This window comes from Physeter macrocephalus, chromosome 8 (genome assembly GCF_002837175.3).
Source record: "Physeter macrocephalus isolate SW-GA chromosome 8, ASM283717v5, whole genome shotgun sequence".
In the NCBI taxonomy this organism is placed as follows: Eukaryota; Metazoa; Chordata; class Mammalia; order Artiodactyla; family Physeteridae; genus Physeter; species Physeter macrocephalus.
In genome coordinates this window covers 83,878,681-83,895,397 of record NC_041221.1, presented here as the reverse complement: position 1 = coordinate 83,895,397, position 16,717 = coordinate 83,878,681, and the positions used below count along the sequence as shown (strand labels likewise).

The window sequence follows — 16,717 nt, the reverse complement described above, 5'->3', positions numbered from 1 at the left end:
GATACTTTTGAGCTCCAGCTACTCCATCAAAACTTAATGATATTAGGGCACTGAAACTGCTCTGTATGATACTAGAATGGCAAATACATGTCATTATATATTTGTCCGAACTCACAACGTACCACACAAAGAGTGAACCCTAGTGTAAACTATGGACTTCGAGTGATTATGTTGTGTCCATGTGGGTTCCTCAGTTGTAACAAACGTACCACTCTGATGGGGGATGTTGATAATGGGGGTGGCTGTGCATGAATGGGGGCAGGGAATATATGGGAAATCTCTGCATCTTCCACTCAATTTTACTGTGAACCTAAAACTGCTCTAATAAATAAAGTCTATTTTAAAAATTTAATGATAAAATGATGTGATTTTGTTGTAAATCAGACTTGAGCTGTAACAGATTCTTCATTTTTTGTCTGGTATGAGCTGTTATTAGCTGTGGTCATTTCCCAGACCATTTTAAAGCCCAGATTCATCAATTTTATAACAAAAATTTGGTGGCCATTTCATTATGATGTAGTTAAAAATTCTTTAGTCTGCCACTTTTTATCCCTTTGTATTAAAACAAAACTAAACAACAGAACAAAAAAGAATCGTACTCTTCAAAAACATGTTAAATAACTTTTTTTTCCTTTTTTTAAAGAAAGCTTTTTCTGCATTCATTTCCTGGAAGAAGCTTTTGTTATTTTGATTGACATGAACAACTTAAAGAACCTAAGTGAGGTTGACTATTTTTCTTTTCATTCAATTCTCTATCCTCTGAAATTCCATAACTGTTACCTCATTTAACTGCCAAATATCATGTTTGTTTTATAACTGCATTCTTTGGGGAAACAGTAAAATGTACATACAGAGAAAGTTCCCATGGAAACATAATATAAACACTTAGCACACTGCACATTAGAGAAAATTTAATCATATTATTATTAACAACAACAAAAGAGCTAATTTTGCTTTTTCCCTCTGAGTAGTTCCATAGCCGATGAAATTCACTTAAAAGGTGATAACTGCAATAGGGGCAAAAGAGGGCCTGTGAATCAGGTCTTCCTATGCTCCAACCCAAGTTCTACGTTAGCAACTTTCCACAGTGCTATGAAAATACTTTTATAGCATTTTAAAAATGAAGGACTCAGATTTCAAAAACTACGTAACTGTCTGTCATTATCAATTATTACTGAACTGTTTGGTGTTGCCTTCCTCTAGGCCTGGAACACAGTAATATGACAGTAGTATGTCTCAGAGAATCTCCTTTACAAAGCTAGGATCTATGTGACTTTGTTTTCAAAAACAAGCGTTTTCAATAATTTGAAAGCCCTGTTTAAAAGTCTGCTTATAATTAAGTTGATTAATTCTACTATTTGGAATGGAAAACCTCAGACTTCCTTTTGGGGTTGGGTTGCTTTTTCATCAACTTAACAGCTGATTTCCATCACAACTCAGTATATCTGAGCATCTGCGCCATTTGCTTCAACCATTCCAAAACAAAGGAACTAATTTTAAAAAACACAAATATCTACAAAGAAATATCTTAAGAATAAATGCCAGTGTATTAATGATGACTATTACAAAGGTGAAAGCACAACTCCAGATTATTCTAAAAGTGTCTCTCCAGAAGGAGGATTCACATGGAGAAATTTTTGCCCTGGAAAACTACCAGTGTCCCTTCAACTTCATTATCGAGGAAGCCAACAGAAAGCAGCAGGATTCTTTTCCCACAAAAGCTCCCTTCCAACATTTGCAGCTGTCTGCCACACAGATGTTTCACATCACTCTACTTTATGGTATTTTATATCCTATGGACTATCCTCTCCAGTGCTTCTGTTGTGAGACATGAGGCAGATTTTCCTAATAAAAGATAAAAACCCTATTAGCAGCATGATGGTCGATTTAACTTATACCCATGCTGCCTACATTATAGGGAAATCACTGGATATTCAATAAGTTGATTCCGGGTTCATGGTTGCGGAAAGAGTAAAGTTTGGAATAATAAGATTAGAATTCAAATTAATTTTTAAAGTTTTACGAGTGACTGAATGCTAACAAATTCAAATTCAATAAACAGAGACATTTAAAAAATACCAGTTTGGGAAGGATAAGTTTTGACACCTATGGTCAGATTATGATCTAGGGCACAAAAAATATAATATACTAACCATAGGTTAGAAGGGCAGGTCAACTGTAAAAGTGAACAAATATATAAGAAAGATAGCATAGGAAGTGGTGGATACTTATTTAGCCTTCTCTAGACCACTATCTCTAGCTCCAAGTTTAATCCAACAGAGGGATGTGAAAAACAATGAGGGTTCAAAGCAAGATGGCATAGGTGATTAGAGGCCTCAAAATTAAAATTTCAGAACAAGGAAATTGTTTCAACTGAGGGAGACACTGAGGGACAACCGAACAGTTGTTTTCAATAGTAGAAATGCTGTAATTTAGATTTTGATCTCCAACTTAAGAAGGAAAGATGAACTCAAATTCTAATGCAAAGGATTTAGATAATTGGAAAAACTGAGAGTGATAGTAATAGGATATTGGAATGGGTTTTCTAGGAAACATTCCCTATCTCCCTCTCCTGGAGATCTTTAATAATATTAAATGAGAGGTTATTATGAGTCTTCAATAGTTTTGATTCACTTAAATTTGGGGAGTATGGATGATCCTTCAAAGCCCTGCATAACTCTATTTCATAGAACTTGCTTAACTCTGAGGTCAAAGAAAAATGAAAAGTGTACAACTTAACCATCAAGGGGAAATGTACAGGAAAACTTTATTTCACAAGGACATTAATTTACTTCTTTTTCAAATCTATTTGACAAGAAGAGATTCTAATTATATTTATCATCAGCCATTGTTAATGTTCTATTCAGTGATTTTAGAAGGAAAAGGGAATTATAGCAAAGTGAGATTTGGTATTGTTTATTCACCATGAAGTGGCCTTAAAAACACTTTCTACATTTGGTAAAAGCAAACAAGAAAAATATCTTTATATTTCTAAATTCTTCTACTTAACCAGTCAGCTGTACATCTCTGAAATCACTTTTGGAATTGTCCTTAAGGCCATAACTCTTACCAACTTTAACTCCATAACTTTAGTCACTACTCAACTATGTGGGAAACTGGACAGCAGGCAAGTCATTTTGAAAATATTTTTCAAAGTAAAAAAATGTATATTTTAAAAGAATCTTTGAAAAATGAATTAGAAATTTGGGGAGGCTGTTGGCATTGTGTGTGGTTTAAGGAAGGCTTTTATGTATGACTAAACTTTCTTAAACTTTTATATGCTGAATAAATTTTGAGTATGGTAGAGTCTTACAGAAGAACTAAATAAGAATCTAGCCTTTAGCTTAGGTGGGGAGAAAAATGAAAATTTAGATCCATTATATTTGCCAGTTATATAGATTCAAATGAATTAGGGAGAAAAAAAATGGACCTAAACTTTCAAATTATATTCATATTTTATATAGATTTTTAGTAGGTGGTTATTTTATTTGAATCTAACTACATTGTTATTTTGTGCATTCATGTGAATTCTTTATTTAAATAAATAATTTAAAACACATCAGGATGAATTCTTTGTGGCTACAGACAGGCTTTGGTTTAAATTTGTTCTCAAGGAGAACAAAAATGTTTAAAAGTTTTCTAGTGCCAGGTTTATAAAGCACAAGAAAAAATCAAACAAGGTAGTCATGCTGGATAATTCAACTCCTTCCTTAATTTAACCTCTCTAACCCACCTGTCCCCATCCCCTCTCCAACACACACACACAGATTTGATTTTCTTCCTTAATCACATCAGTCACTTAGTGTAAAACTGATTTTAAAGTTTGAACTACTTGAAAATATACCCATAACCCATTATGGGTATATGGCTTAAAGGAATGATATCTTTCTACTTCTTTCTACTTCTAGGGATAAGGTTTTGTTATTATTGTTGATGTTTGTTTGTTTTCCTAAAAATGATTAAGACTTTTTCTGTAGTTTCAGGGCCTAGGAACAAAAACTAATATGTTCAATGGCTTTTCATGGCCAGCTTGTATCACACGGATACACAGCACGTGGCTTTAACACTCAGAAAGTTGAGTTTACAGGAAGAGATCCAAACAGAAGTATCTTAGCTGGGAAATAGCAGTATGTGAAATCATACCTTTCTGTTGCACTAACATCTATTCTCCTGACTACTCAGATATCCCAGTTCTGTGTCTTTTTGGTTGATGAAGAATGTCTGTATATTTCACTTCAGAAACCAATTACAAAATAAGCTAGTGTATTTTCTACTCATTTCAGTTACAGTTGACCCTCCATATCCATGGGTTCCACATCCGAGGATTCAACCAACTTCTGATTAAAAAAAATAAAAAGTTCCAAAAACGCCAGAAAGTTCCAAAAAGCAAGACTTGAAATTGTTGTGTGCCAGCAACTATTTACATAGTTGGTATTATATACTATTACATAGTATAGGTACTATAAGTAATCTAGAGATGATTTAAAGTATACAGGAGGGTGTGTACAGGTTATAAGCAATTATTGCTTCATATAAGGGACTTGAGCATCTGCGGATTTTGGTATTCCCAAGGTTCTGGAACCAAACTCCCATGGATACCAAGGGATGACTGTACGTATCGCTATAACAATATATATTGGAAACTTAGTAAAAAGTTCTCACTGTATTTCAATATAACTTGGCTCTATCTTGAACATACTCAAGGTCACCAAAAATTCTAGGAGATATTTGTTTTGTTGGCACAATATAGATCCTACTAAATATCACAGTGAGATTCTGGATTACTTGCTTGTTTAATTAAGCATTCTACAAGCACTATAGCATGTGACTACTAGTGCTAAAATAATTTAAGGACATCTGAAGAATTAAAATAATTATATCATGAATGTTGAGAAATGTTACTTAAAATCCATTTTAAGTAGTAAACCTGACTGAAGATAGCCTATTTACGTTAGAGCTTGCAAAAAACATATACTGTACTTCAATGTGATACTAGAGAATTAAGCATTAGAAGGCACATATTTCCATTATTTGAAATAAAATGAGCTAAAATAAGATCTTTATTTATAGCATGGTTCATTTTTAGATATTATCCACGTCAGCTCCAAGTACTCACCTGCAATTACTGAAATTTAAATCCTCCGCCATTTAAAAGAAAGGGTGACAGTAAACAAAGACGAAATAAACAGAATTCAAGGATTCAACCCAGCCACAGTTGGTCCCAGCATTATAGCGTCAACAATCTAATTGCATTGAAGGACTGAAATTAATGTAAAATAAGTACGCAGAAACATGTTCTATGGTTCTAAGTGCAATATGCATCACAGTTAAGGCCTTCACCTGACATTTCCTCATCCTCTCTAAAAACACCATTTGTCAAACTTCTTGTTTTAACCGTATCACTGCTGTTGCATTTCCTTGGTTTTGAAAGTCACTGAACTGTTTCCATTCCGTGCACACGCTGCAAGACATGGAATCATTCCAATGGCTAGTTGAACATCAATTGCATGGCTTCGAAGTATTTTTTTTTTTTTTTAATCTGTAATGTTTAAAAAGGTACCAAACACTTACGTTTAAAGCAGTAGGCATCAAATCTGCTATCAGGGAGAGGGAAGCCTGTCTGGTTCTCAAAACGATACAGGGTTCTCACCCCAAGTAAACCACCTCCACACTGGGCCCTGGCCACAGTCACAGGGTGGCGAACGCTGGCGTCCGACAGCCACCCGTAATCACACTGGTCGAAGCCGCTCCTCCACGCCGCTTGGAGCTCCCCCACTGTCGCCAGGCGGGCATCTCGGTTTTCACACCCTTCTCCAGCTTCCTCAAAGGTGAATTTATTGGGAGCAGTGATGTGGAACACATCACCTGCAATCAGAAAAGGAAAAAAGGTCTAAATTTTACTATTCAGTCCCTTTCTGTTTATGGGAGATGGGGAAAAGCACGTAATTCTTTTTTTCATGGCAAGGTAGCAGCTTCTATACTTTAAAGCAGAAAACTCAATGTTACCTCATTTTGTTATTATTAGTGTATGATAAGAAATAACACAATAAAAAAAGAGAACACACAACAGAAAAGTTTCACTCTATATATATATTCCCATAGGCCGTAGAAGCAGTCATTTGATAATAAAGTTACAATCAGTTCTTTAAAATGAACAAACTTTTCCAAATGATTCTTTGGTTTACCAGCCAGGAAACGGGTTTTCTCTTGAATGAAAAAGGCTGTGATGTACTTATTAACATTGCATGTTGGAAAGAGAAAGTTGCCTTGAAATGTCACTGAGGTTATTTTTCTTTGTCTACCCTAAAATCAAATAGTAATTCTCTGACTCTCTCATCTATCTCTACCATCAAAATGGATTAACTCCCTTCAAAGCAAACAACAAAACAAGAAGATCTCCAGGGTTTGAAGAGGGGAACGGGAAAGACGCAGAATGGAATGCTGTTTCCTGCCTTCCTGTCCTAGGCACAGGGCTGCCTTGATAGTTATGCAGGTCATGGCCTGCACTTGGGCAGGGCTGAGAGTGTACGGGGGCCAGTATCCCATTCAACCAGCCAAAGGTACCAAAGCCTCCCTGTCGGAAGGGGCACCCTTTTTCTGCTTGCTCTGCCCAGGGTGGATACCTTTTGCAATCTGTCTGCCCAGAAGGAGCGCCCTTTGCGGTTCACACAAAGTTACTGTATGTGCTAGCAGGGGCTCTAACTAGGTTGGAGAGACTCTTACATTTGCTTATTGACGAACAAAGAAAGGTAGAACATTTACTTTGTTAATCGCCAGGCTCAATTAGACCCAATTAGTATGTTCATTATCACTTAACATGTCACAATAAAGTATTCTGGAAATGCCAGAGAGTTTGTTAAATTGGAATTTTACTTGGGTAACTAACATAACAACTTGCTGAAATAAATGCAATGTGAATTAAATGATTCTTTTCACACATGAGCACATAAGTGGTTAAAGGAGACAGAATTAGAGAATACCTAAGCAAATATAGCAGGCAGGAGAAGTATAAAAATGAAGTCGAGAGGAAGCTAAAATATTGATAGCCCATTATTACAGCAGCTGTGGGTCCTGTTTCTATCGCACTGAGGCCACTCTGATTCTATGAGACATTAGACAGCTGGGATGCAGAGCTCTCATGATTTGGATCTTCATCTAACTAAATCCATATGTAACAAGGGATTGTTTAAAATGAGTAGAGCCATTACTCTGTGTGTGTGTGTCCTAGCTTTACAACACAAGAAAAATCAGTCAGGGGAAAAGGCCAAATCACCCATATCAGCTCTTCTCACTGCAAATCTAAAAATGCTACCAACGAAACTAGGCCAAATCCCAATAAGAGCTATTTGAAGAAGAGAAAGAAAAATGACTTTTACCTGACTGAAAAAAGCAAGGTAGAGGTGAGAACGGGTTTTTGTCCTTAATTATCTAGGCTGGCAAAGGACAGTAATCTCAAATCCAAAAATATATTATAAGAACAAAGATTCCCCCTCCCCATTCCTAGAATGTCTCCCTTCCCACTAAGTTTTAAAAGCTTAAGGGTCACAGGACCAGTTGCATAGTATGTACTTAATAATTTGTTAAATGAATGGCATTTCAAGCTCTTGTTCAGAAACAAGGGGCCCTTTTTCTTCCATCCTTCCCAAGCAGCACATTAAAGAGCACTAACTCTGCTGCAGAGCTTTGGGTAGCTGCTGTCTGGGACAGGCGATTCACTCACCTATGGATTTGGCTCAAAGCAACCTGGGGAAAGGCAGACATGAGAGACTGTGTCACCCCAAGCAGCCTCAGCAGCCCCGTTCACCTCAGCATTACACTCGCATTTGGCCTGAAAGGAATGTAAGTGTGAAAGAGGGCAGCAGGCCAGCACGCTTCCTTCCAAGGTGGAACACTTGGATTTGCTATTACAGCTGGAATATCAGTTTTGTTGCCTTCATTTTCTGCATTGTGAGGTACTTCTACAATGAGGCAAGAGTACTGTTCCTTTTCAGTAACAAGAGTGATCAGCCAACCAGAGCAGGGTGGAGAAATATAATTAATGGAGTAAAACTCTGCTTCTCCAAATAGCAATTTTAGTCCATATGATGGAAGAAATCAACTCCTCCAAACACAGACATACCAAAGGGCCAATGAAGAAAAATGATGGCATGATTTTCTGGGTAACTGGTTTCCCTATTTTAAATAGCAAACATGTTTGGGGTATTAAAGGAAAGAAAGGCTTCAGTAGGTGCTGGCAGGTTAAAAAGAGAGTACCCTTATTATTATTAAATCAATAAAGAACTACTTATAGAACTTTTCATATAAAAACTCTTGTTAAATCTGACTTTATATCAAAACAGTGATTTAATTCACTTGTTTGGAGGATACAATTTCCATCTATCCAATCTCCAAAAAATAATGATTTTACTTATTTAACTAAATTCTCTTATCCCCAAGGCCACCTATTTTCCTTTTCATTTATATGTAAAATTTTATCAAACATTGCAAATAAAATTTTAAAAGCTTATTGAAAGAGATATCACCACTGGGTTTCATGTAACTCAGATGAAAAAAGGAAGATTTAACTGGCATTAATTGAGTCTACCCTAAGGTGAGAATCAAACCAATTCATCTCTAAAGGTAATGTGTGGCCTGTCATCATATATGTCATAATTGTTGTTTCATTTTAAAATAATGAGAAAAGGAAAAGAAAAACATTTACTTTAACTCTGTTCCAAAAAAAAAAAAGTCTAAGCCTTCCTAAATCATAACTGTTTAACATAAACATTACCTTGTCCACTTCAAAAATCTATGATATAGTGAAGCATCCACTCTATGGAATTCTCTTACTGAGTCTTAAAGCTTTTAGAATTGACACTCAATCTCTACCAAAAGCAATAAGTTGAATGTCTAAACTTTGCCCTTCCTGTGTTTCAACCTCAAATTATTAAGGCCAGACACCTTCTACTTTTCTCAAATATGCCAGAATATCCTGGCATCAGTTTCATACTAAAACCAAAACCAGAAAGAAAAAAAAAGTGAATTAATAGGTAATACACAGATAGCAATAACTGAACTAATTCATATTACTGTGTCCTTGATTTCTAAGACATATATTTTTACATTTTATTGACAAAACTAAAATAACCTCCTGTCAAGTACTTTTTGATTCATTAGTTGCCTGGTTTTAAATAGATAATCCTTTGACATTATATATTTTTTATCTAACATAATACAAATGTAAGGAGATCTGCTGTTTAAATCAGAATTAACCTGTTAAAAGCTTATTGTTGAAGATGTGGATTGGGAAGGTTATTAACTTATGGTCCAAGTTCTAAGAATATAATTCCCAAAAATGTCTTCTACAGAAAACTGGTGATCCCTGAGACATGAGTAGGTATTCCGAAGAAAAGAGGTTTCATGGACGTTGGCATTTAGGAAACAACTACAAGTCATCTGACAGGTCTTCGTTTCTGTAAGACTTCTCAGAGTAGTTAATATTATAGTATTTATTTGGGAGTCCCCACAAAGAAGTTAGGATTTTTAAGCCCTTTGACCAGAGTAATCTCCTTTTCTCATAGAAGACTAATTAACAGTCCATGGATCTGTTTCATGGAAGAGTTTGGAAAACACTGCTCTAGAGACATGTATGTTTCAACCAGGAAAAGGAATCTCAATTGAGCTATAACAAAGATAACTTAGTATTAAGTTTCTGGTAGCCTATGTGTTAACCTGCTCGAGATAGAAGCAGACTGCGTACGTAGACCAGGTAATCAGAGAGAATCAAAGCAGGAGCCAAAAAACAAAGCAAAGGGCATATGAAGTCTATTGCCTCCCAGGGGTGTATCAGAGACTGCAAGGGAGCAAAGGAATCTGGTGCAGAGCAGGGACCCTGATAATGTGTCCAAGACCATATTTAAGCTGAACACAGAAGGGTCTCATTTCTTAAAAAGAAGCTTTTGCAAAAAGTCAAGCAAGGTAGAGCAGACAAAAGTAGCAGTCTTTCTCCTTAGTCACTAACTGTAGGTGCAAGTCTTTCAGTCCCATATCCCATAGAAAAATGCAGGTTTTAGGCTAAACACTGTCCACTTTTACACTGAGAAAAGCAGTCAAGATGTTAAGATTTTCAAAGATTTTATTGATCTACTCTCAGTTTTAAAATCTATAGTCAGGAATTATTTATAGGTCAAATTATATGTTCTAAATTCTAACACCAGTCATTCATAGCATTAATGACATTAGACAGAAATTAAGTCTGGGCCAGTAACAGGAACGTAAACCTAGGCTTGGTCCAAAAATGAATGATCATATGAGGATATACCAAGAGCTAAAATCTAAAGTCCAGAGGCAAAGCCAAACCAGGAACCAAAGGAACAGAGAAAGAGAAAGCAAACATGGGAAATCAAGCTAAGCAACTCACTGCATTTGCTTAGCTTCTCTCTCTCCAACAGGACTTCATTGGTCAGGTTGTATAAGTTCCTACCCTGAGGCTATCTTAAAGGCACCTTTTGGCCTCTGATGTAAGTAATAAAAGTTCCTTCTGAATTTTATCACAGTATCACCTTAAGAGTGAGAGGAGAGAGCAAAGCCTTCCTTGAGAGAGAAAACGCCTATTGTTAGCGTCGGACAAGGCGTGTTCTAGCTCTACTCTTGAATACTGTGACTGAACAATTGAATGTATTTTAGCTTTACTGGATATATGCCTTCCTGGAAAAGAAGCATCACTTTTATAAGTTAACAAGGATTCTACTATTCAGTTCCAGAAGTTGCCTCATCAAAGCAGTTACATCTATAGGACATTTATTATCAAATTTGTAACAAGAATACAGATTTGAAACACGTTTCTAAATGTTATCTATGTATGAGATAATTGTATCTCTCATAGATTATTATAGATAATAAATAATTATCTATGATATAATATAATTAAATAATAAAAATTATCTATCAATTTTTCGCTGATTAAGGAGAGCAAATAAAATGTCAGGAAAGAAATACACAAAATATCCTTTATACACAAAACGAAGCATGACTTAAGGTAAAATGCCAAGTTAACTTAAGTTGTTGTAAGTAAGAATTTACTGACATGTATACACATATATTTGCATTAGTACACGCATAACCTATAGTGCAGAACAGAGGATTTCACACACAGGATAATTTGCATGTTCATATGGAAAACATATATAACCTCTAATTTTCCAAAATTTCAAGTTAAATGATCTGGCTTTGAATTATTCCTGTTATTCCAACTTTCCAGGGATGTCTTAGAAGAAACTGGAAGACATTGCTGGTGAGACTTTAATATGTGGTGACATTCTACAAACTAAATTCGTCTTAATCATAGGAATTAACATCATCAGAAATATTAAGAAAAAAATACTTAAATTTGACAAGTAACTGCTAAAAGACTCCCTGGAAAGTGGACCATGCATGTTATTTTTCCACACTTCTGATTGCTAAATGGAAAAGCTATTTCTTAGCAGACTTTAAAATGACACATACTAAAATGGCAAGCAATGATGAAAACAAATGAAAACATTAAGATGACCTACACTGTTCAAAAGCTAGACTTTACACTCAGGAATAGCTCAGAAAAATTATGAAAGAGGCGGGGTCCAGAGCAAAGCTAAGATAGGATATTTTGCTTCCACTGAAAATTCCCTGAGATCACCAAGGTGAAACAGGGAATTGGCATCAGCAGATCACAGATAATTATTCAATTCTTTCCTGGACTGCAGCTGATGGGCCGCTGTCTGTGGTAGTCAAAGCTGATATATCACCACAATTATCTCGATGCGTCTATTTTCTGGGTAGTGTGATCAATGTTTATATTTATTCTGTTTATTTGTGCTCATAACCTTTCTATCCTGAACTGTCTGGTCTGAAAATCAATTCTTATAAACTAATCATGAGTGCCTTTGCCCATTTGAGACCAGAACTTCCTGATTTTTTGTTCACTGTAAGGAAGTTCAAGATTTGTGATTGTTACTACATTTCGTTGCAATGTGGGTCAAAACGGTATATGAGTAATAAATGTGTGCAAAAGTAGATACGGTGTGTGAACTGGAAAGAGTCACATGAAATGCCCATAGGATAAAACCACTTAGAGTATATGGCAAGTATTATGGTGATAAAGACAATTCAACATAATTATTACTAGGTTTAAAGTTTTGGACTTTTATTTTTTTTCAAAGGAAGCTTCTTTTTCTCTTTTCTCTCTGTCTTTCTCTCTCTTTTTTGCCCAGGTCTATATATACAAGATCAAAGCAATAAAGACTAATACTCATTATCCTGGATCATGAAATCCATCAGCTGTACATGGTTGGTTAACAGCTAACCTACACTACTATATAATCTCTTGACAGCCAATATTTGTAGGTAATTCAAAAGCATGTCAATTCCCCCTAAGATCTGATCCTTTAACCTGTACAGAAACAAACAGTGACAAGAAAACTTCTGGGGCTGCCAAGGTACCTTCATCCAATTCTAGTGTTAGGCTGGCAATGTTTCTCATTTGAGGGGTAATGAGACTGGAAAGCTAGGTCAGCACCTTTCAAATTTCTCACTTGTTTTAGGCTGAAGTAGACGCATAATGTAGCTTAAAGCATAGACACTGGGTTTTGAAAATTTTAACCTCTAATTAATTTTAGAGAATTGTCATCAGGCAGCTGTGATAGTCAGTTAACATTCTCTAAATCAGATCATATTCATGGGAAAGGGAATCCACATATTTTTCAATGTGTTATTACACAAGATCTTATATATGTCATTTGAAAGGTTTAAAGACACAGGAAATCCCACTAAAATTTAAACATATTTTTATGGTTTGCAGGATGTCAGATCTCATTCTTTCCCAATGACAGAGCAGTAAGATTTTAATTAGAGTGAAAAAGAGGTTCTAAAACATTTCTGGATGTCTGAGTCTTCAAAATATATGAGATTGAATGTGTTATTTGGTTTGACAGGCTCAGTATGGCTGCAGGTCAACACAGGAGAATTAGCCTAGTTTTTTTTTTACTTTTCACAGCTGAGAGTTAAATGGCCACTGTATTTCCAAAGAAGCTCTTCCGATTTAGAATTCCAGAAATTGATATCAAAACCTTAAAGCAAATGACCGTCACATGTTTCAAGGGTTTTATGTCAAGACATTTCTACTTTCTACTTATTTAAGGTAACATTATAAAATAAAAGGGACTGTATATAGAAAATCCTAAGGATTCCATTAAAAAAACTATTAGAACTAATAAGCAATTTCAGCAAGGTTGTAGGATACGATATATAAGACCAATATACAAAAATCAATTCCATTTCTATACACTTCCAATGAACAATCAGAAAAAGAAATAAAGAAAATTCCATTTGCATTTGCATCAAAAAGAATAAAATATTTAGGATTAAATTTAACAAAAGTACAGCACAACTTATACTCTGAAAGCTATAAAAGCTATAAAACATTGTTGAAAGTAAAGAATCTAAAAAAAAGATGGAAAAAAAATCACATGTTTATGGATCAGAAGACTTAATATTGTTAAGATGACAATACACCTCAAATTGATCTGGAGATTCAGTTCACTCTCACCTGGCTTCATAGTAGAAACTGACAAGCTGATCTTAAAAATCATATGGGAACTCAAGGGGCCCAGAAGAGGTAAAACAATTTTGAAAAAGAAGAACACAGTTGGAAGTCTCATATTTTCCAATTTCAAAATTTACTACAAAGCAATAGTATTCAACACAATGTGGTACTGACATAAGCACAGACATATAGATCAATGAGAGTCCAGAAATAAAACCATATATCTATGATCAACTGATTTTCAACAGGGTGCCAAGGCCCTTAAATGAGGAAAAAATAGTCTTTTTAACAGATAGTTCTGGAATAACTGAATATCCACATACCAAAGAACGGATTTGGACTCTTACCTTATGCCATATACAAAAAATAACTCAAAATAGATAAAAATAAAAGTAAAACTTAAAACTTCTACAATTCTTAGAAGCAAACACAGAAGTAAGTCTTCATGACTCGGGATTTGGTAATGTGTTCTTAGATATGGCACCAAAGGCACAAACTATCAAAGAAAAAGTAGATATTGGACTTCATCAAAATTAAAAACTTTGTGTGTCAAAGGATCCCATTGAAAAAGTAAAAATGCAGATCGGCGAATGGGAGAAAATATTTACAAATCATGTATCTGAATAGACTCTCTTGAATCTAGAGTATACAAAGAACTCTTACAACTCAATAACAAAAAGACAAATATCCAGTTTAAAATGGGCAAAGGTTCTGAATAGGTATTTCTCCAAGAAAATATGTAAACGGCCAATAGTCATAAAGGAAAAGTTGCTCAACATAATTAGCTATCAGGGAAATACAAATCAAAACCACAATGAGATAGCATTGTACACACATTAGGATGGTTATAATCAAAAAGTCAGGTGAAAACAAATGTTGGCAAGAATGAAAGAATCAGGACCCTAATGTACTGCTGGTAAGAATTTTAAAACAGTTCCTCAAAAAGTTAAAAATAGCGTTATCATTTAACCCAGCAATTCCAATCACTGCAGTCCAAACAGGAATGCAATAATTACTCAAATAAGAATTAGGATATTTTTATGTGCGAAATCAGAGATTTGGGGGAGCTTTAAGAGCACTTTGCATCCTCTTGGTTTGTAAGACTGCCTGTTGCTCTACTGGGGAATCTTTGGTGGTCCTGAAAAGTTACTACAGTAGAACAGGAAAAAGGGTATATCCAGTCACTTAACCTCTGTGCCTTAGTTTCCTTATGTGTAAAATAAAGGTTTTAAATAAATGCCTGTCAAGGTTTTTGTGAGAATTAAGTTAAATGGCAATGCAACCATAAAATAAATAGTTTCTTTCCTTACCCTACCTATGGAGCTACCTCACAGTTAATCTATTCAAGTCACCATACTGAATGAGGACGCATTTTCCATAGGTGCTGCAAGGTGCCATGACTGGTCACCTTCCTCAGTGGCTCTTAGCTAGACCATTCAAACACTTAAACAAAAACAACTCCAAGTTCAGTTTCAAATCCTTAGCAAGGTGTGTTAATATCTAAAGTCTATTTGGGAACCCACAGCCATAACTGTGATCTATGATTCTGTGAGTTCTACAGAGAATAACTAAAAAGTTTCAGCATCTTCTAGCACCAACCTCAACCAATGTGGAGAGGTTCTATAATCCAAAATCAATATTTGAACCCATCTGCTGAACCAGAGAGTGCAGGAAGCTATTCTAGCTGACATGGGGTTTTTTAACTGAATAAACCCAGTTATCACTAATTCTTAAATAACTCCCATTGGTGAAGTACTCTGTAGATTACATGCTGTAAATTCCATCAAAATTAAGTCAATCTGAGCATCCACAGGCAGGAAATCACACAGTTTCCAGATTTGATATATCTGATTTTGATCCTATCAAAGACTCTAAAGAAGCTGGAACTAAGCCTTGCTCTAAGACCTGTTTAATGACATTCAGGATTTTACCCAAATTTTTAGCTTTTCATATCTAAAGGAGCTCATTAAGAGAAAAACAAAAGGTTGTTTTTGGTTCTAGGTCAGACACAAGCATGACGTGGAGGCATTAGACAAGTCACAGAGGTGATAGAGCTATCCTGGATTTTGACATGAGGAAGCAGTAGAAAAATAAACCTGAAATTTGTGAACAGGGACAAAGGAACCGATGCCAGAGAGGACAATTGGCTGGGAAGGCAAGAAAGGGCAATGACTATGAGAGGCTGGAAAGGAGAAAAGAGTGTCTCTAGGAAGGAATTATTTCTAAGAGACACCACAGAAAAGAGTGAGAGGAGAAATTCAAAGAGAAAAAACTAGTATCATGGTGATCCAATTAAAAAAAAAAGATCTTTAGTAAGTTTGGTGGACAAAGCTTGGCATTATTTTCAAGTACTGTAGAAATGGTAGCATGGTGGAGACAGCCTCTGAAAGAGACAAAAGTCTGGAGAAATACTGCAATTACCACCAAGTAGCTCTTGAGTAACTATTATGTGTCTATTACTGGAATAGGTTCTTCACTGTGGTTGGGAAAGTTACAGAAGATGACTATGGCCTTATCTGTAACAGAAGCTTACAGAAATTTTTCAGAAATAAAAATAACACATAATAGTTTGTGTCTGATGAATATAAAGCAACCAGAGAAGAATTAAACACCAGGTATGTGGAACTAACTCTAAGAAAAGTGGGAGTTCAGAATCAGGAAATGTCAGTGTGAGCTGGAAGAGGCAAAGGTGGGCTCTTGGAGGCAGTCTGTTCATAGGCAGAGAGAAGAGTAGAATGCTGGAAAGGTGAGAGGCTTGTGTTTTCAGAGAGGATCAAAGCAGAACTGCTGGCAGGAGGTAGCAGAGGGTCTGTGGATGACTAGTGCACATATGTGGCATCATATTGGAGAGAGGGAAACACAGTTGAATAGGTTATTCCCAAGCCAGGATTGAGGGACTTTGCAGGTCAGGCAGAGTTTGCCTGAGGAGGAAGACAACAGGAAATTCACACTACACAACACTGAGTAGGGGAATGATATGACCATGGTGTTTACGTGCTTTGATGGTCATAAAACAGGTCCCCTGAGGAACTGTTAAAGGCTTGGGGATTATTTGTGAGAGAAAACAGAAAACCAGAGATGAGACACACAAATGATTCACAGGGACGTCCCTGGTGGCACAGTGGTTAAGAATCTGCATGCCAATGCAGGGGACACAGG

The 16,717-nt window shown here is 35.8% G+C and overlaps 1 protein-coding gene across 3 annotated transcripts in view; it reads right to left on the bottom strand.

Moving 5' to 3' along the window:
- VCAN (versican) overlaps positions 1–16,717 on the bottom strand; it is a 113,488-nt gene that overhangs the window by 65,569 nt on the left and 31,202 nt on the right. For all 3 annotated transcript variants that reach the window (XM_007107162.4, XM_007107163.4, XM_007107164.4), the window contains one exon: positions 5,572–5,865. In XM_007107162.4, the coding sequence (XP_007107224.2) occupies positions 5,572–5,865 (294 nt within the window). The remainder of the gene's footprint in view (positions 1–5,571; positions 5,866–16,717) is intronic.